This window comes from Gossypium hirsutum, chromosome D01 (assembly GCF_007990345.1).
Source record: "Gossypium hirsutum isolate 1008001.06 chromosome D01, Gossypium_hirsutum_v2.1, whole genome shotgun sequence".
Classification (NCBI taxonomy): Eukaryota; Viridiplantae; Streptophyta; class Magnoliopsida; order Malvales; family Malvaceae; genus Gossypium; species Gossypium hirsutum.
In genome coordinates, this window is record NC_053437.1 from 8,762,931 (window position 1) to 8,783,254 (window position 20,324).

At 35.7% G+C, this 20,324-nt stretch overlaps 1 protein-coding gene across 1 annotated transcript; it reads left to right on the plus strand.

Annotated features, from left to right (window-relative positions):
• The first annotated feature begins 1,560 nt into the window (after positions 1 to 1,560).
• On the plus strand, positions 1,561 to 3,961 carry LOC107951777 (indole-3-acetic acid-amido synthetase GH3.6). The gene is made up of 3 exons (XM_016886910.2): positions 1,561 to 2,037; positions 2,184 to 3,112; positions 3,199 to 3,961. The coding sequence occupies exons 1-3, from the start codon at positions 1,712 to 1,714 to the stop codon at positions 3,783 to 3,785; spliced, it is 1,842 nt and encodes a 613-aa protein (XP_016742399.1). The 5' UTR covers positions 1,561 to 1,711; the 3' UTR covers positions 3,786 to 3,961.
• Positions 3,962 to 20,324: the final 16,363 nt, after the last annotated feature.

The window sequence follows — 20,324 nt, forward strand, 5'->3', positions numbered from 1 at the left end:
AATCGGCAACAAACAAAAAGAAGAAAATGAAAGTCGGCAAGAGAGGATTCAAGGAGAATTTCAACAAAAGTGAAAGAAAAGAAAAACAAGACTGAAGAGGGAGATCAGAGAATTTTGGCACTGTGCAAGGTGACATAAGAAAAAAATCAGAATTTGGAATTGGGGAGAGAGAAAACAAATTTTCCAAAAAGAGAGAAAAAAAGAAAATCTGAATTAAAATAGATAACCCCTCAATTTGCTCCCATACTCCCCTACTATAACTCAAACACCCTAAAATCGTCCACCACTCTTTCTTCCTATCCAAAATCGTCCACCACTAGCAAAAATATATCCTCTTTACTAGCATAAGGACTTGAACTCCAAACTTCCCATACTTCAACTGACACCATAGCCACCAAACCAACAAGCCAATTCTAATATATTGTACCAACATATATCTATAAGCATACTGATTAGAGATAGGGGTTTATTCATTTAAAAACAAAAATTTGACCAAGCTAAGTCTTAAACTTGGGACCTCTCAAACACTTCCCAGAACATTTAACCACTAAAGTAGACATACAATTTATGTGTTATAGACATACGAAAAATATATATAAGAGATTTTGAAGCGTTACAATCCAACATGGAATTTAAACCCAAAACATAATATTTTTTTAACAATTCAACTTTACTACTTCAATTAAGTAAGAAAATTTTTAAAAATTACAGTTACATGGTGAGTTTGTCAATAATCTAATATATTTTTGGCGAAAGTTTAGTTTTGATTAGAACTAGTAAGGTATATGGCTAATGAATTGTAAAATAAAAAAATATATATTTAAATGTGTGGATTTGTATTTTAATAATAAAGTTATTCAGCAGCCTTGTTACAATAATAAGATGTCATGTGATAATGTAAGTTTTTGATGTCAGTAACTTTTGAAAATAGAACCTTTGAACAATGCTAATGTAGTATTATTGATGACGCATAGAAGTAATCAAATATCGGATTTTTATTATCGGAAGATGAAATGCGGTCAAACCCTTATAACATATCGATGCAGGAAGTAAAGTTGGAATCTTAAATTATGAAAAAAATGCCCCTAATCATTCAACCTCCTAATTTAGTCGGTATGTATTAATGTTATTGGATGATGCACAAATTTAAGTGTTTAAGCAAGTATAATTAGTTAGAGATTTAAACAAATCAAGGTTGATTAAAAATATTTATTAACAATAAAGAAGTTAGTTAATGGTAAGATTGCGACATTTTGGTTTAAATTTTAATATTACTTCGATTATGTTTTGTAATAATTAATTATGAGTACAATTATTTTATCTAGATCGATATATCAACCTTTTTCTTGGTCTAAACGGTTTGACTGGTTGATCCGTTCTGGTTTCAACAACTGTGATTTTTTGTACTTGTAAAATTTTCAAAGAACTGTTTGAAGGAACTGCTATAGTTGGAGGGTCGATTTGCAAATAAACCCAAAAGAATACATAAAAGTAAAGCTTAGCCAACTTCATTTCCCACTCTATTTATACCCAACTTCTTCCCACTTTTCTCTTCACACCAAAGCTAAAACTAAAGACTACATCTGTTCTATTTCAAACACCTCTTTCTTGGCTCTTACAGTACAGGCTTTTCCCCTTCTCATTTCTTTTAGGAAAGCCTTTTCTCCCATTAAAAAGTGCAAAAGCTATAGGGAAAAAAAATATCAGAATCATGCCAGAAGCACCTAAGAACACACACAAACCTACTACAGATTACAACCTGGAACTGAAGAACAAGAAAATCCTTCAGTTCATTGAGGATGTGACTTCAAACGCTGATGAAGTTCAAAAGAAAGTCCTTGAAGAGATTCTTTCACGCAATGCTCATGTTGAGTACCTGCAAACACATGGCCTTAATGGTCACACTGATAGAGAGACTTTCAAAACAATCATGCCTGTCATCACCTATGAGGATATCCAACCTTATGTTGACCGTATTGCCAATGGTGATACCTCTCCCATACTTTCTTCCCACCCGATTTCTGAGTTTTTGACAAGGTCAGCAAATTAAACATCCTTTCCTTTTTATTCTTATGTTTTTTAGAGGTTTTTCCTGTTTTTACTTCCTCCGCAATAATGGCCTTGTAGATTTCAGGTTTATTTTGGTTTTGGCTAAATGGATGGTCTCGGTTTCTTCTTTGCAGCTCTGGGACATCAGGTGGTGAGAGAAAGCTGATGCCAACAATTGAAGAGGAGTTAGGGAGGAGGTCACTGCTCTATAGCCTGTTGATGCCTGTTATGAGCCAATTTGTCCCTGGTCTAGACAAAGGCAAAGGAATGTACTTTTTGTTTATAAAATCCGAGGCCAAGACACCTGGTGGCCTGGTGGCACGCCCTGTTCTCACTAGCTACTACAAAAGCACCCATTTCAAGGATAGGCCATATGACCCTTACACCAACTACACTAGCCCGAATGAAACCATCCTTTGTCCCGATTCTTACCAAAGCATGTACTCTCAAATGCTTTGTGGACTTTGCCAACACAAAGAGGTCCTCAGGGTGGGTGCTGTTTTTGCCTCTGGCTTCATCAGGGCCATCAAGTTCCTTGAAAAACATTGGCGTTTCCTTTGCAATGATATAAGAACAGGAACCATTGATTCTCAAATCACTGACCAATCTGTGAGAGAAGCTGTTATGAAAATCCTGAAACCTGATCCTCAACTTGCTGATTTCATTGAGGCCGAGTGCAGCAAAGATTCATGGCAAGGGATCATTACCAGGTTATGGCCCAATACAAAATATGTGGATGTGATTGTGACTGGGACCATGTCACAGTACATTCCCACTCTTGATTACTACACCAATGGCCTCCCTCTCGTCTGCACCATGTATGCATCGAGTGAATGCTATTTTGGTGTCAACCTCAACCCTCTTTGCAAGCCAAGTGAAGTTTCCTACACTCTCATTCCCACAATGGCCTACTTTGAGTTCTTGCCGGTTCAAAGGAACAATGGGGTCAATAGTTCTATATCGGTGCCCAAAACTCTCAATGAGAAGGAACAACAAGAACTGGTTGACCTGGTTGACGTTAAGCTTGGCCAAGAATATGAACTCGTTGTCACCACTTATTCAGGTAATACATTAAGTAAATATTTTAAGAGTTATAATATAATTTTACTTGCCTGCATCTACTGAATCTACAAATTAATGCTTTTGCAGGGCTTTATCGTTATAGAGTTGGTGATGTGCTAAGGGTAGCAGGGTTCAAAAACAATGCACCGCAGTTCAATTTCATATGCAGGAAAAATGTAGTTTTGTGCATTGATTCAGATAAGACTGATGAGGTTGAACTTCAAAATGCTGTGAAGAATGCAGTGAACCATTTTCTGCCATTCGATGCAACATTGGCTGAGTACACTAGTTATGCAGATACCACTACAATTCCAGGCCACTATGTGCTGTACTGGGAACTTAGTCTCAATGGTACCACCCCAATTCCTCCCTCAGTTTTTGAGGACTGTTGCTTGACAATTGAAGAGTCCCTCAACAGTGTATACCGCCAAGGGCGTGTATGTGACAAATCAATTGGACCCCTTGAGATCAAGATTGTTGAACCGGGGACATTTGACAAGCTGATGGATTATGCCATCAGCTTAGGTGCATCAATTAACCAGTACAAGACTCCAAGATGTGTGAAATTTGCTCCCATTGTTGAGCTGTTGAACTCAAGGGCTGTGTCTAGCTTCTTCAGTCCAAAATGTCCCAAATGGTTTCCTGGCCACAAGCAATGGATCAACATGAATTAAGGGAAAATCAAGGGGATAATACTCTTAATTGGTAGCTTTTTCAATGGAAGTGCATAAGATCTGTTTTTGTAATCATCTTAGGTAAAAGTTAAATGAAGCCATTCTAGATTAACCATCCCCTCTCATGATATCATGTTTCTTTTCCTTTCAACTTATCTTATAACTGTCGTTTAATATGCATAGGGACTCTTGATTTAGCCATGTACCAAAACAGTTCATACGCCCCCCAAAAAAAAATCGTTCTTTTTATCTGTTAATATCCTGATAATCATCACATTTTATGGGAATTTGGTCTTAATTCCAGAAAGGAATATATCCTTTTACTGAAATGGCAAACAAGAAAGGTAACTACCATAAGCACCCATCTTTTTCCCATTACTTTCAAGAAAAAGAAAACCAACTTTTCTTCATTACATTTATTCATTATCTCTTGTAGTTATAAACTAATTAAACTACTGTTTCTGAATGTTCGAACTTGAAATGACCAATAAAGCTACAAACTGAAAAGCTCAATGCACATCTCCTGGAATCTAATACCTATGCAGAACCAAGCCTAGTAGCCTGGCTTGTTATAAATTAATAAAGAAACAATGATACCTTTTTCAGTGGAGTAAAGAGAATCCAATTTCTGTCAAATGATGATAGGTGCTTTAGATGAAAGACTTTATAAAAATTGGAATCAATTTACATGCATACTCCTTAATGCTAGATTAGGGTTTGAGTTTATAATTAGCTAATCAGCCAATACTTTATCATATCAAATAAAATCACCTGACCACTCATTGTTTCTTGTTAAATCCCATTCATTAGCTTATACTGAAATTAGTTCATATGAAATCCTCTTCAAGACTATAACCTTTTAAGATACATGCATTCGAAAGAATGTATGGCAAAAATTTAATTGTCATATTAAAACATGACAATGTAAGCCACGTGTGAGAGTGTGTCACTTGGCCCTTGCAATCATGTTTCAGGTCATAAAATTGTCCAGGAATTTATACATAATGGTCAAGGAAAAAAAACAGAACTCAGAAGACAAGAACTGTTGATCAGGCACCAACTTTTGTCTTAAAGTGGCAGGGAGAGATAAGGTAGAACCAGAGGCTGTTCCCTTTACTAGTACCATTGTCTGAGAAAACAAACAAAAGCAGTTTAGTTTTTTCAAAGAACAAATTGAGAATCCAGACAGGCATAAAACCCAGAAAAAGAAAAGAGAGAGAGACAATTGATTCAGTTTTTTTCAGATAAAACCCATTTTTCTATCAAGAAAGAAAGAAATAAAGCAATTGAAATTTGAAAGTGAACGAAAAGGAGATAAGGCCCTTTTTTTGTGTGTGTGTCTGCTAGTTTAGTGTTGTGGAGGCACTGTTGCCATGTTCATAAATGTGTTGGAATATCTCATGATTTCTTTACTGATTTTACTTTTGAACACCATTGACCAAGATTTCTCCACTCCACAAATCCCACCAATCGATTCTCAACAAATGCATTTTCAGCTAAATTCAATGTTCTTTGATTAATTAACTAGAGTTGATTTCACTAGCTTGGATTATAAAAGATTTTGAGCGTTTAGATTGCCACCCATCGTTTTAGGCGGGGAAGAAAGAAAATATATAATATCGATTTCTTTTAAGATCGTTTACGCTAGTTAATTTAAAGAAAATATAAATTTATTAAAAGATATAAATACTTATAATAAAATTTATTATTTTTAAAAATTTGGAGAGTTTTCAACTAAGTTGATATTTCAATAACTCATGACATAATTTGGATTAAAACCATTGACAACCTTTATAAGTATCCATTATTTATTTATTTTTATATTTTTGAATTATCAAAATTGAATATAGCAATGACTTAAAAAAATCACTACTTAATTGATTATTCTAATATTTTACCATCAGACTACATAAATAATCAGTGTGTATTTTAATAACACAAAGTTTGTATGTCGAAGAAGGACGAAAGTTTACATAGAGGTGTGGAGAGCCTTTAGGTAATAAGAGGTGCTAAGGTAGGTGTTTGTGGCTTGAGGAAGTGTTTGAGCAGAGTAACAGTGTGTAAAATATCCTGGGATAGAATGTGATAGGATTGGGCTATTTATAACCTTTATGGTACCTAGGACCTTCATTGTACAAGTGTCTTATGGGGAAGAGCCAATGATATAGTCATCAATGGCTCTTTACATGTTTTTTTCGATGTGATTGAATGATGCATTGTTCTATTAGGAGGATCTTATGCGGCTCCTACGATAATTTTGAGGGTTTGTGTATATGCATATGTTGTTTTTTTTGTACAAGATTGATGCATATGAGTCACTGAAGGATGCATTGGCCGGTGTAATTTTATGATTAAAACTTTCCTTTTGTAGGTTGATGGATCTTTGTTATATTTGTTGATGATCATTTGGTGAAGGTTGAAGATCTCATTTTAAGCAAAGTGTTAGAACTATCCTTTGCATTAGGTATTCGGTGAAGCTTTGATGGTTTCTAGTTGCAATAAAATGGTGATAAAAATATAATTTTAAATTAATAATTTATATCACTATCACTTCGATAATTGTAGCTCCACGATATCATTGTCAAATCATAATTACAATGAAATATTTTCATTTAATGGAAGTATTTCGACAATAAAATCCTAGAAAAGCATATTACAATCATAAATAATTTAACTACTCAACTCAACTAAATAAGAAAATTAACTAAGTATTAAATATAACAACTAAAAAATAATTAATAATGAAATTAACTAAATACTAGATTCAACATCAAGGTATAGGTACTTGAGTTGGTGTATAGCTTATAAGTAATGTCTAGTTGTACCTAAGTTGATGTATAGCTTATAAGTAATAACTAAACTCTTAATCATCACTATCATCAATCTTCACAACCTAAGTTGGTATGTATCTTTGTTAGATTGCTAACTATTCAACTAGTTAGCTAGAGTCAACTCTCATATTTTCCTAAGATTTTACCAACTTGGTGTCATTTAGATCAACAATGAACATAAATTGAATAATTAATTCTTTTTGTTCTAGTTATAGGGGCTAGATGCAACGTCAATTGCAAGTTGAGAAACATTTGATAGACAATTGTAGCTTGCCTTATTTGGTTAGTATATTTTGACCAAAATTATTTGTAGCTTTTAATTGCTTATCTTTGAGGACTTTTAGTAGCTCATTATTGAAGACATATCGTGTAAAACTCAAGCCAAGAAAGGATTGAATCAATACTTTCAATGTGATTGAAGTTCCAATAAATAAAAGGTTTGATCTTCAAGGCGTTTGATGTCGAGAAGATCTTTGCCAATATACTCTTTGTTGAAGGCATATTCAGAGGCTACTTTTGAGGAATTAGATATTCACATTGATTGTATGTTAACAGAACACATTATGCTTATATATGGGACAACTTGTTTAAGTTTAATGTACGTGAGAGAGAGAGAGAGAGAGAGAGAGAGCATGCAGTTGTTCATTGAGAAACTGATTTTCAACGTATATTTGCGTAAGTAAATTATTTTGTTTATCAATTTACAACTAAGCGTCCATGGGGAAAGACTTAGTGGGAGAGTGATCTAGATTGGAATAGAGTGAGGTTGCAACTTGGTGAGTTAAACTTAAAACACATATTGTATTTTTTGATTTATAGTGGACTACTCTTTGGGCAAGGTTCAGCAGATGTAGAAAGTTTTCAAACTATGTAACTAAACTTTTGTTTCCATATCTTATTTTACAATTATTAGTTAGTTTGTCTAGTTGTAATTGAACAAAAATCTAGAACCAAATTTAATTAATTCTGAATTCGAAACATCACATGTCATTGATTTGTAATTGAGAGGAAAGGATCATCAATCTCAAGATCCCCCATATTGGATGAAACAAACTATGGCTACTACAAGGCAATGATGGAAAGTTTTAAGTCTATGGATGAACATGCCTAGCATTCAATTTTGACTAGTTAGGAATCACCAACAACTAATGCATGTTGTTTGAGGACTTCCAAACCTAAAGTGACTTGAACTAGAAATGACAAAAAACTGAACAATGCAAACTCCAAGGCCCTTGTTGTCAATTGTTTTTTGTGGAGTTGATCTTCAAAAGTTCAGGTGAATATCTAAATGTGGATATGGAAGGTTAGGCTACTTTGGCAATTAAGGAAACTAATATTAGAAGATTGAGGGAAATCATATACTATAAGATTAGATTTGATTTGATATTGTAAATCTTGTAAATCCCTTGATTGTAAGGATAGGCTTAATCTTGTCCTTCGATGTAACTTGATCTAGACTGTCGATTTTGGGGGAGCTCAACTATAAATAGAGAGTTTCCCCCTCATTTGTAAATCATCCAATGATCCATTCATCGATTGTAGTCTTGTATTCTTTGATAAAGTAATACAATTAAGAGCATTTACTCAAACAACTCTCGTGTATAAGTTTTCTGTGGCTATTTTGTTCTTTTGAGCCTTCTTTTGATTGTGTTGCTTTCACTATATAAATTGGTGCCTTGGAGGATTTCTTTATGAATCCTTAATTGTTTGGTGGTGAGCTTGACTTAGACATGTTTGGAATAAAAGGATCGCTTAAGGCTGCACAGATTGCGAGACTAAAGTTTTAGCCCCATGACAAGTGGTATTCGAGCTGATTTGTAAAGGATCGTTGAGATGTTGAAAGAATTTTCTAATCAGAATGAGTCAGTGGAGACCCATTATTTGGCAAGAAAACCAATCCTTTTGAAGGACAAGTTGTCGGCTATAGGCTATAAAAGAACGAGTGGAAAAACTCGAGGAGTCCATAAGGGTTGAGAAGGAGTCATTCAAAGTGGTCGAGGAACGGATAGACGACTTGAGGAACAATCCAAGGACTATGTAATCATGTCTCTCAATTCTAATAGGGAAAATGTACAAGAGTTTTTAAATTCCCTTAGGAATAAGTTGATGGAGAGGAATGATACTCTCGAGGCCATGGTGATGGCTTTGAAAGAGGAAACAATGGCCACGACGAAGGTTTTGACCACAAGAACAGAGGAGCTCGAGGGAGAGTTTGCTTATGTCGAGCAGCCATAGGGAATGAAGCATCGAGTGTAACACTAAATCGTGAGGTAGATGTCCCGAAGCCGAAAGAGTTTGCGAGGATAAGGTCTACATACAATGTGGACAATTTCTTATGGAGGATGGAGCACTACTTCTGTGTCAAAGGCATCATGGAAGATGCGATTAAGGTAAATAATACTTCTATGTTTCTTACTAATATTGCACTTTTATTTTGGCCAGACAGGTCCACAAATAAATGGCATAGTGAAATCAGGACGTGGAAAGTGTTCCAACATGAGTTGAAGATGCAGTTTTATCTAGAATTTTCTGAACAGGAAGCTCAGGTAAAATTCCTATGACTTATGCAACGAGGCACAATGGGGGAGTATGTTCGAGAGTTCAAGGAATGCATGCTCCAAATTTTAGATGTGATCTAGAAAGAGGCATTACTTATTTTCAAGAATAGGTTAAAGTCATGGGTCTAACAGGAATTGCAATGAGAGGGTGTCTAAGAGTTGTCCAAAGCCATGATGGTAGCGGAGTCCGTGGTCAAGTTGGGTTTAAGGAAAGACAAGCTTGTGTCTTTTGAGTCTAAGAAAAGAGACGTATGTGGGCGAAACCACATGAGAGATAATGGCAATGGCAATGGCAATAGTGATGGTGATAATGGGAAACCACAAGTTGGGAAGAAGAAAACCAACAAAATGAGAGACAAGATCAAATGATTTCTTTGCGATGGTTCACATATGTTAAATAAATGTCCAAAGAAATTTGTGTTTTCTGAGAAGGACAAGTCAGAAGGTAAGGGCATGAGACTTAGGTCGAGCACAAAGGGTGCCGAAGCCAAGGAGGGCGAAAGAAAAAACAAGCTAGTAGAGTGTTTATTGTGTCATGGTCCGCATAGGTTGCGAAAATGTCTGAAGAACCATCGAAAGGTAAGAGGAGCAAGAAGAAGCGAGTAAAATGCTTCTTGTGCCATTGTTCGTATGAGTTACGGAACTTTCCAAAGCAATCCATGGTCAAGAAAGGCAACGACGGAGCTTGTTGAGTCATCGGAGAGGTTTCCACCCAAAGAAGATGTGAGTTTGGCATCGAACTTAAGGGAAAAAGTGGCGATGTAAACATTGAAGCTAGGACTAATAATGCTCAATTCGAGGAAAGCGGTGAAGTTTGCTAAGTTGTCGGTGAGACTTCCACCCAAGGAAGAGGTGAGTTATGCTTCAGACTTAGAGGAAGAAGTAGTGATACAAACTTTAAAGCTAAAATCAATGAGGCTCATTTCTGTTGATTCATCGAATTTGCGAAAGTGGTGATGCAAACTAGACAGTTGGCCAGAGTAAATGCTATGAGTAAGGTACATTTTGAAAACATTGATAGTGTTTTACATTCTAACTTGTTGGCTTGGACAGAATGTAAGGGCCTTTTCAAAGTTCTTAAGCAATGAGGCTGAGGGACTGTAGGCATGCCGAAACATAGTTGTGAGAATCGAGAGGATTCCAATTGAAGCGATTTAGAGTGTAGACAAGTGTGAGCCGTGGCTTTTTACCAACGAGATGTACCAATGAGTAAGACAGTTCGAGTTAAGAGGTGACAAAAGTCGAGGAAAAAGTTTTGAAAGAAGGGATGACCCAATAGTGAGACTAGTCGGGAAAAAGTTAAGGCGCAATAAGGGTATTTGGAGAATGGGTTGGGGAGAATGTCATAGGCCGCAGTTCAAAGCCTATGACAATCACACATAATGCATCCCATGAAGGTCTATCATTGACATGGGGATCATTTGTGTAACACCCCAAACCCGGCCTGGACGTTATGGCCAAATCTAGCGATGTCACATGGAAATGTGTTTGAAAACCATATCATTGTTAAAACCATTTTCCGTTTAGAACTTATCATTATCTTCCATTAATTCTCAAACCGTGATTCATTTTCAAAATGATATACTTTGCGGAAGCTTTTAAAATAGTTTGCTTGTGCGTGGTATTTTGATAAAACATTCATCCCTTTTGAAAACCCGAATTTTACTTACTTCTAGCAGATATAAACAGAAAACAGTATAAAATCCAAATTTTAGGTAAAAATCCATAGGGGCCATTATTACATAAAAATAACCCAAATTAAAACTTAAAATCGTAAATATGTATCAAATAGCAAAAGAAAGAAAAGAGTTGTGTGACCACTACTTAGGCCTCCACCGCATCGATCCATCTATGTCTAGGGATTACCTGTACAGATTAAACAGAAGGGGTGAGTTTACGTAAACTCAGTGTGTAATTCCCATGCCACAAAGAAACAATAACAGATAATCTCAGTTTGGGCCTAAGCCCATTTTAGTATCACTAAGTATTAGGGCCTTAGCCCATCACAGAACAGTAACAGTGACAGTTATACAGTTATAAAATCCTACCCAACCAGCCTCTACACTCCATCTCCGTCCAACCCTACACTCCATGTAGGGATATAATCAACCCACCCATCCCTACACTCCAAATAGTATCGAATGCGGCACTCGATAGTTGTTGCAACTGAGCTCTTAGTAAGTTAGGCTTGAAGCCTTTCAGTACACTTCCTCCAATCAATATCAATCCCCAACCCAATGCAATGCATCATACAAACATGTTATGGTATCATGTATAATCAGTATAGTGTATATAGCATGCTTAACATACAGACATACATATCTATCTCATATAGGGATATAATAGTATTTTAACCATTTCAGTCAATTAGGGCTCTAGGTATACTTACTGACCCTACAGTAGGTTCACAGTCGACTTGGGCGACCCGTGCAACCTTAATAGTCAAACAGTGAAGATGGGCCTACAGGCCTATGTTGCAAGCCCATGTAGGCCCACACTCTCGTGTGGCCCACACGACCCAATTCTACCCGACCCATGAATCGCACATGGCCAGCCTCGACGATCACATGCCCATACTCGATCACACAGCCTACCATACTAGCGGTCCCATGCTTGTGTGGCTTCTTCAATCCTATCTTTCAGCTTTTCACCGATTAATGTTTTTAGTGATGTGATTACACACCTGACTTTGTTAGGAGTTAAGCCGCACTCCTGGTACACCAAAACCTAAATTCAACCAAAACGTCATTCAATCAACTACATAATTCATTAATCAAACAAAGCCAAACGACGTTAAGGAATGATCAGCAACTGAAACCCCTTACCAAAATCAACCGAAACTGCACCTTCAATTCCTTGATGAAGCACCAACCAACCCTTGATCTCCACCTAGCACGAGAGCCACAAAACTCTTTTGTTTCAACCCTTAATTGTATTTCACTTAACAAGTCAATTAAAACCAAGAATATACATACAACCTTTCATTAAGCATCTTATACAACGATACGAAAAACACTTACTCACTTACCAACAGTCGATAGGGTAGAGTGCAAAACCGAAATAGACAAAGGGTAACGTAGAACTCACCTTTCAATATTCGGCCAATGAGAGGAGCCAAAATTATGCACGGCCAGCTTGAGGGGAAGAGAAGCTAGCGTAAAAAATTGAGAACAGAAAAAAGGAACTGAATTTTGAACAACGACAGTAAGTGAGGGAAAAATAATTAAAACAAAACCAAAAAGGAGTAGAACAGATGGAGACAAAAATAGTCACAGCAAAAAGAAAATCGAATGACACAATCAGTACCAAAGAAATTAGAATATACGATAAAAATCAAATGAGAGAAGAAAAAACCAATGAGGAAATTTGGCAGCAACAGGGAAGTTTTAGGGGAAGCAAACGACAACAAAATTGTAAAATAAGAGAGAAAGGAAAAAAATCTATCTGCCACCGAAATTTCGAAACAGTGAGAGAGAGAGCCGAATTCTACATCTCCCAAATCAAGATAACTTCCCACATCCCATAATTTCCTCCTAAAATCACTCCAACTTACCCACTACTCAGACTTTTAATGAAACACAAACTCTTGCCGTCCATCCTTGCAAAAATTAAATCCCTTCGTGCATGCAAGGATTTGAACTTCAGACCTCAGGCAACAATAACATGCCACTCATCCCCTAGACCAACAGGCCCATTCTGACATATTTCACCAACATTTATTAATAAGCCTACTGGTTGGAGATAGGGATTTAATCATTTAAAACAAAAAATTTACCCAAGCTAAGGCTTGAAACCAAGACTTCTCAGACACTCCCAGAACACATAACCACTAAGGTGGACATATATTTGTGTCAAAAACATACGAAAATAAACATAAAGGATTTTAGGGTGTTACAAGTTGACCCATGAGAGTTGGCCCGATTCAAAGAGTTATTAAAGAAGCTTGTCCATTTGAAACTTGGGTGGCCCAATGATAAGGATATGGAAAGTTAGGTTGGATATTTTAAATCTCGTAAATCCCTTGATTGTATGGATAAACTTAATCTTGTCCTTCGATGTAACTTGATGTAGACTGTCAATTTTAGGGGAGCTCAACTATAAATAGAGTTTAACAGCCCGGTTTAGACCCTAGTCGAACAGTGGTTTTGGGACTAAAAATCTAAGTAAAAAAAATATTTTAATATTATTTTTCGTGCTTATAGTACGTGAATTGACATGTGTGAAATTTTCATGAATTAATTTTATCATTTGTGTGCCGATTTGTGAAAAAGGACTTAATTGTAGAAAATGAAAAAGTTGTGTGTCATTTGTTAAAGTGCCGAATTGACATGGATTTTTAATTTTGAGGTCCTTAAGATGCAAATGGACCATTGAATTAATGCATGGACAAGTATGGACATTAGTTAGTGGATTTTTAATGTTATATGGCTAAGGTTAAAATAGTAATTTTTGTGCTATTATTAATCAAATAAAAACAAACATGCAAATGTCCATCATCATCTTGTTTTGGCCGAAACACAAAAGAAAAAGAAATCTTTGAAAAATTCATTAGGTTCGACACTTGTTTAGCTAGATTAATGTATGTTCTTTGCTTGGTTTTTGATAATTTTTACGTTTTTGAGATCGTTGCTTTGTATATTACCTAGCCCATGTTTTAATTTTTGGAATTTATAATGATTTTGAGAATTGCCATTGATGAGAAATTGTTGTTTTTTTTTGTTTGATGATGATAAATAAATATTTGTTGATAGATTATTAAATTTTGTTAAGTAATTTTTGATAAAAATCTAAATTATGGATTTATTTGTGAAAATGAAAATTGAGGGGAAAAAATTTGAATTAAATGAAATATATGGGCTGATATGAGCTATAGGGATATTCGGCCAAGCTAGGATATTTTTAAAGTATGTGTATTTTGTGTTTTGTGAAATAGGGACTAAATTATGAAAAATGTAAAATGTTAGAGGCTAAAATGCAATTTGCCCATTTATGTGTTTATGGAATAAATTTGTATGAAATGTGTTATTAAATAGTCAAAGTTGAATTTATATAGATCAAGAACAAAAGAAAACGAAATTAGATCGGGGTAAGTCGAAAGTGGTCGAGTAGTCGATTCCATCCGCTTGTCTTCATCTGAGGTAAGTTAGTGAATAAATGATGTTAAATTGAATGTAATGTATTTTTTTATATATATACATTGCCGAATTAAATTCAGCATAGATTGATTGGTTACGAGCTTAATTTGATTGAATTACAACATCCGAAAGCCTTATGAATTATAGGATTTTGATATTTGATTTCGCGTAAGACCACGTCTGTGACGATGGCATCGATTTGGGATTTACGTGTAAAAACATGTTTGGGACATTGGCATCGTATATGATTACGTGTAAGACCCTGTCTGGGATAGTGGCATCGTTATATGACTACATGTAAGACCACGTCTAGGACGTTAGCATTGTTCGAGCTTTTTGTGCTATCCGAGTATCCTTTTGATTCCGAATGGTTCAACGGAAAATGTTACGGCAAAACCAAATGTGAGTTTGAATTAAATGGTTCAAGTATATTTGAGTTATATAAAGTTTGGAAGTAAAGGTAAGTATTGTAGTATAACATGATAATGTGAAATAATCGCTTAAATATGTTTATATTTATGTGTATTCAAGGTTGGGAGTTTTCGGCCTACTTGTATGAATTATATATGTTTTTTGTTAAATATTTTCTTATGACTTACTAAGCTATTTAAGCTTACTGTGTGTTCATTCGTTCGCTCGTTGTTTTATAGATTTTGGAAGTTAGTTACGAGCTCGGGGATCGTCAAGGAAATCTGTCACACTATCGAACGCTATTTTGGTATTTTTTTGAAGCTTGAATTTTGAACTTATGTCATGTATAGGCTAGCATTTGTTTTGGTTGGTCTTGAAATTTGTATATGTTTAGCCATGCGAAAAAGGCTTGATCTTAAAGCTAATGATCAATGTTTAAGTAAATTTGGTCATGGTATATGCATGTGGTAATTTTGATATATGGATGTGTTTCAGTTGTAGATTGTTAATGATGCTAAAGATAGTGATAATCGGTCATGTGTTAGCTTAAATCGCAAATATAGATGATGGTTTTAATCTAAATTCTGGTTCGACAATGGTAATTTATTCATGTAGTTAATTGTTTAGTTATATGTTAATGTTGAAATTGGTTATATTCGTTATGTGGGAATTATGCTATACTCGGATAGTTGACAATTTGAAATGGTATGATTGCATTAGTAAATTGGATAGAAATGTTGAATAATGTGTATATGTATATTCAGTTAAAATATTAAACTCATATTATTGAGTATGTGATATGGTTATGTCATGTATTAAAGTCATATTGGATGTTCGAATACGTGGATAAGTAATTAGTTATGTGTATGTATGTTAAGCAAGCGAATTAGGTGTATTTTTTAGTGTTATATGTGCTTAAAATGGTTCAAATTAATATTTTTATATATGCACAAACTTGTGTTAAGAGAATAAGTATAATTGGTCTCTAAATAATGCTTGTTTAAATAAATATATGCAAAGTGATATGTTTAGTATGGGTGTTCGAAAATGATTCAATTAATGTATGTTTATATGTATAAACTTGTAATAAGAAAATAGGTATGTTTGGTCTTATAAATTGATGTATAATTGTCTTGTAAATAGGTCTAGAGTTGTAATAATGCACATGCAAAATTGGTTAAAGTTAGGCAAGTAGAATGTATATCTATATACCCATATATGTGTCTTGGTTACTAATGTTTGGATTGTTGAATATTATTAATTTAATGAGTTGTGCATGATTTTTTTTCTTGAATGGTTCAATTTAATATGGTTATATGCGCATGAGTATTTTCTTATATTTGATATCCAACTTATGAAATGTATGTATTGAAATTTTTATAAGCTTAAATAGTAAATTTTAATATACGAACGTTAAGCATACATTACTATTAAGCTTCGAAATTTGAGTAGGATTAGTGAATTAAAATGATTGTTTTATGGATCATGATATGCATTGAATATCTATTTTGAGTTGTGTTCTGTTCTATAATGCCTCTCAACCCTAATCCAGCGACGGGTACGGGTTAGGGGTGTTACATTTAATTGGTATCAGAGTTACGGTTTAGTCAGTTCTAAGACTAACGCAGCGCGTGTGAGTATAGCTATACATACCATATTTTTATACTGTGATAGTGTGATGATTCCTGACATTTACAAATTTGTTTCCGTATAGTAAATGGATCTCAATTGAGCCGTAGCAGATGATGTGGAAAGTAATGCACCCGCTCCCATTCAAGGGGCAATGCAGTCTGATTCTAGACCTTCTGCAAGTAACCAAGAGCGAGAGGCTAAGCAAGCCTTCTTCCAAATGATGAACGAATGGTTCACGGAGTTTGTATGAACGAATCCGGCTGCTCAATAACCTCCACCCCCGCCTAATCCCTTTCAGACTTCTATTTTACCTTTTGTTATGAATCCGATTTCGACGAATAAGCCTCCTGTCAATAAAATCTAAAAATATGGGGCCGAAGAGTTTAGGGACACCAATGATGATGATGTTGAGAGAGCCAAAATTTGGCTCGAGAATACCATCTGAGTATTCGATGAAATGTCCTGTTCTCCCAAAGAATGTGTTAAATGTGCCGTTTCTTTGCTGAGAGATACAACCTATCAATGGTGGAAAACTCTAATTTATGTTGTTCCGAAAGAACGAATTACCTGGGATTTCTTTCAATCTGAATTTTGAAAAACAATACATCAGTCAGAGATTTATTAATCAAAACCGAAATGAGTTTCTCGAGTTTAAACAGGGTCGTATATCCGTAACAGAATACGAGCGAGAATTTGTTCGACTAAGCCGATATGCACGAGAATGTGTATCCATAGAAGAAATATTGTGTAAAAGATTCGAAGATTGTTTAAATGAAGATATCCATCTGTTAGTCAGGATTTTATAGATCAAAGAGTTTGTTGTGCTCGTTGATCGAGCATGTAAAGCCGAAGAACTCGGTAAAGAGAAGAGAAAAGCTGAATCATAAGTTAGGGATGCAACAAAGAGATCCTCGAGTAAATCATTTCAGTCTGCATCAAAGAAATTTCGAGATGATTATAGCCGTTCAAAGGCTAATGTGGGATATTTGAACAGAGATTGTGCTAGATCACATTCGAGCTTTAAAGCTCTTGCTACTTTAGTTGCAACTGTTGGAAATGTTTGCTCTGATCGACTTGAGTGCAAGCATTGTGGCAAAATGCATCTGGGAAGTTGTAAATTGAATGATCGAGCTTACTTTAGATGTGGATCATTAAATCATTTTATCCGTGATTGTCCTGAGTTGGCTGAACAGAATACAGTACAGAATATGAGACCGAGTAATACTATAACTAGAGGGAGACCACCTAGAGGTGCTGTGAATGTGAGTAAAAGTCAGAGAACGACCAAAGATGTAACGGCCCAAAATTTAAGTCTTTAATTTTGCATGATTTGACACAAATTGCTTGTTTGCTTCAATAGTTAAGTAATTTGGGTGTGTATAGGAGTGTTTGAGAAGCCTGTGTTCAAGTCTTGGCTTTTGCAGAATTTTTAATTTTTCCCTTAAATGAATCTGGACGCTGGTTTATAGGCTTTATAAATATTAGTGTTGGTTTTATGTCACAAAAAGAGGCTGTGGTCTAGTGGCAATGTGGTGTGTTGTGTACTGTGAGGTCTGAGGTTGAAGTCTTAGGTTGTGCAATGGGGTATTTATTTTGCTGCTTGAGGCATGTAAGTGGTAGTGTTGGAGTGAAATACTGCTGAAGGAAGTTTGAACTGGTCATAGAGGGAGTTGAGGAGAAACCGGTGGAGTGATAAGGGGAGTGATTTGAGAAGATAATCGATGAGTTGTTGAGAGGAAGAGTTGTGCTGAAATTGGACTCTGGCACTCTAGGAAATTTGGCTAGGGGGATTGCTAGTGCTGAATTGGTCTTTAGGTTGCTGAGGCTTCCAGTATTGGAGAGTTTTCCCCCTTTCGCAGTTGAAAATTTTGGTCAATTTCGGTTTACCTATTTGCAATTAGTACGGTTTTTGCCAAGTTCTCGAGTATGCTACTGCTCTTTTTCTATCTTTCCTTCTTGCTATTGGCCGAATCTCTCTTCCCCTCTCCTCTCTTCTTGTCAAAAACTCCCTTTCCTCTTCCCCACTACCTTTGTTGTTCTTTTCCTCTTTCTCCTTTTCCCAAAACCCCAATCGGTTAGTTCTTTTTCTTAAGCTGAACTTTCTCCTCTCTCATTGTGACCGAATATTACACCTCTCCTCCCCCACCTCTTTTCTTTTCCTCCTCATCTTTTCATTTTCTTCTTTAGTCAACTCTTTCCTTTTTTATTTGCTCTGATTGCCAAATCCTCCCATTCTTTTGGGGCAAATCGTGGGGCTTGCTTTTCGTAGTTAATTCTTTCGTGCATTATTGATAAGTATAGTAATAGAGTGATTCCCTTTTTACCGATTAATCTAAATGCTTACCCATTTTTCAATTAGTGCTTAGGAACCTTTCAAAGGGTCTAACGTTGGTGAGTACTTTGGTTAGGCGAACCGTTCCTCTTCGCTCGATCAAGTTGGGGTAAGTTGGTGATTGTGATAACTTGAGATTAATCGATTGTGTAACTGCGTATACGATTAACTAAGATTCTTAGTCAAATGTAGGTTTTGGGTGCTCGTGGATCGTGGTACGTTCTCACAAATCAGGTGTGTAATCACCCATTACAATCGTAGATTGGCGAAAGCCGAAAAGCTGATAACACGACTTATGAGTCTACACGGGCATGCGATCGCTCGAGTGGTAAGCCCAACTTGCGATTCGTGGGTAAATAACCAAAATACCCTCGATGGGTAAAATGACCGAAATACGCTCGATAGGTAAAATGACCGAAATACCCTAGATGGGTAAAATGACCAAATACATTCGATAGGTAAAATGACCAAAATACCCTCAATGGGTAAATTGATCGAAATACCCTCGATGGGTAAAATAATTAAAATACCCTCAAAGGGTAAAATGATCAAAATACCCTCGATGGGTAAAATAACCGAAATACCCTCGATGGGTAAAATAATCGAAATATCCTCGATGGGTAAAATAACCAAAATACCCCCGAAGGGTAAAATAACCAAAATACCCCCATAGGGTAAAATAACTGTTATACCCCTAGGAGTTGAAATGAGTGTATTCTATGTTATATATATTTGACTGTTTCTAAATATGACATACTGCATACACGTATAATTTATGACATGACATATTACATGGGGTTGGGATTCTGATATAGGGGAAGTATACTATACTGGTGGCTTTGCTGCATTACTGTTATTGGCAGCTTTGTTCCGTCATTATTATTGGCAGCTTGGCTGCGATATTGGTGTGTTGGCTAGGTGGTTCGATTTTATCCCCACATGGTGTGTTAGTGGTACAAAGTGGTGTGTTGGCTGGATTAAGATGAGTTGCATTAATGTATTGTATTGATTACTGTATTGGGCTAAGGCCCACACTGTACTGATACTGTATAGGGCTCATGCCCAAATTGATTTTGCATGTTTCATAGTGATTGGCTAGTAGGGGATTACACACTGAGTTTCGTAAACTCACCCTCTCTTTTTAACTGTGCAGGTAATCCTCAACCTTAGACGATTCGGGGCTATGAGGGACTTGGAGGTGGCCACACAACTACTGTCAATGTTTACATTTACTTTTATTTTACTTTAAATTATAAGTTGGGTTTTATTTTGTAATAAAGCCTTTAATTTCGGTTTTAAATTTTAATTGGGCTTCTGCTTACATATTTTATACTGCTAGTTAGGTGAAAACGAATTTTCAAAATAATCACTATTTTCAAAGACACAAACTTTAAACGTTAGAGTTTTCAAATGCTTCTATGATTTAAATCAACTTAATATAATAATAGCAATTAATAAGGTAAACATTTGGTTAAGTGTTTCGTTAAACATGACTAATGAGGGTTCCAAACTTAAGAAATAAGTTTTATCAACAAGTCTAAATTTGAGAGACACTTCAATGTGACACACTAGATATGGCCATAACATCTAGACCGAGTTTGGGGTGTTACAAAAGATACTGTTGTGAGGTTCGAGGCCAG

Excerpts from the sequence above, each read along its gene's own strand:
- LOC107951777 (XM_016886910.2), top strand. The coding sequence starts at position 1,712 with ATGCCAGAAGCACCTAAGAACACACACAAACCTACTACAGATTACAAC. Across the intron at positions 2,038-2,183 it reads ATTTCTGAGTTTTTGACAAG|CTCTGGGACATCAGGTGGTG; the intron begins GTCAGCAAATTA and ends TCTTCTTTGCAG. Across the intron at positions 3,113-3,198 it reads CGTTGTCACCACTTATTCAG|GGCTTTATCGTTATAGAGTT; the intron begins GTAATACATTAA and ends ATGCTTTTGCAG.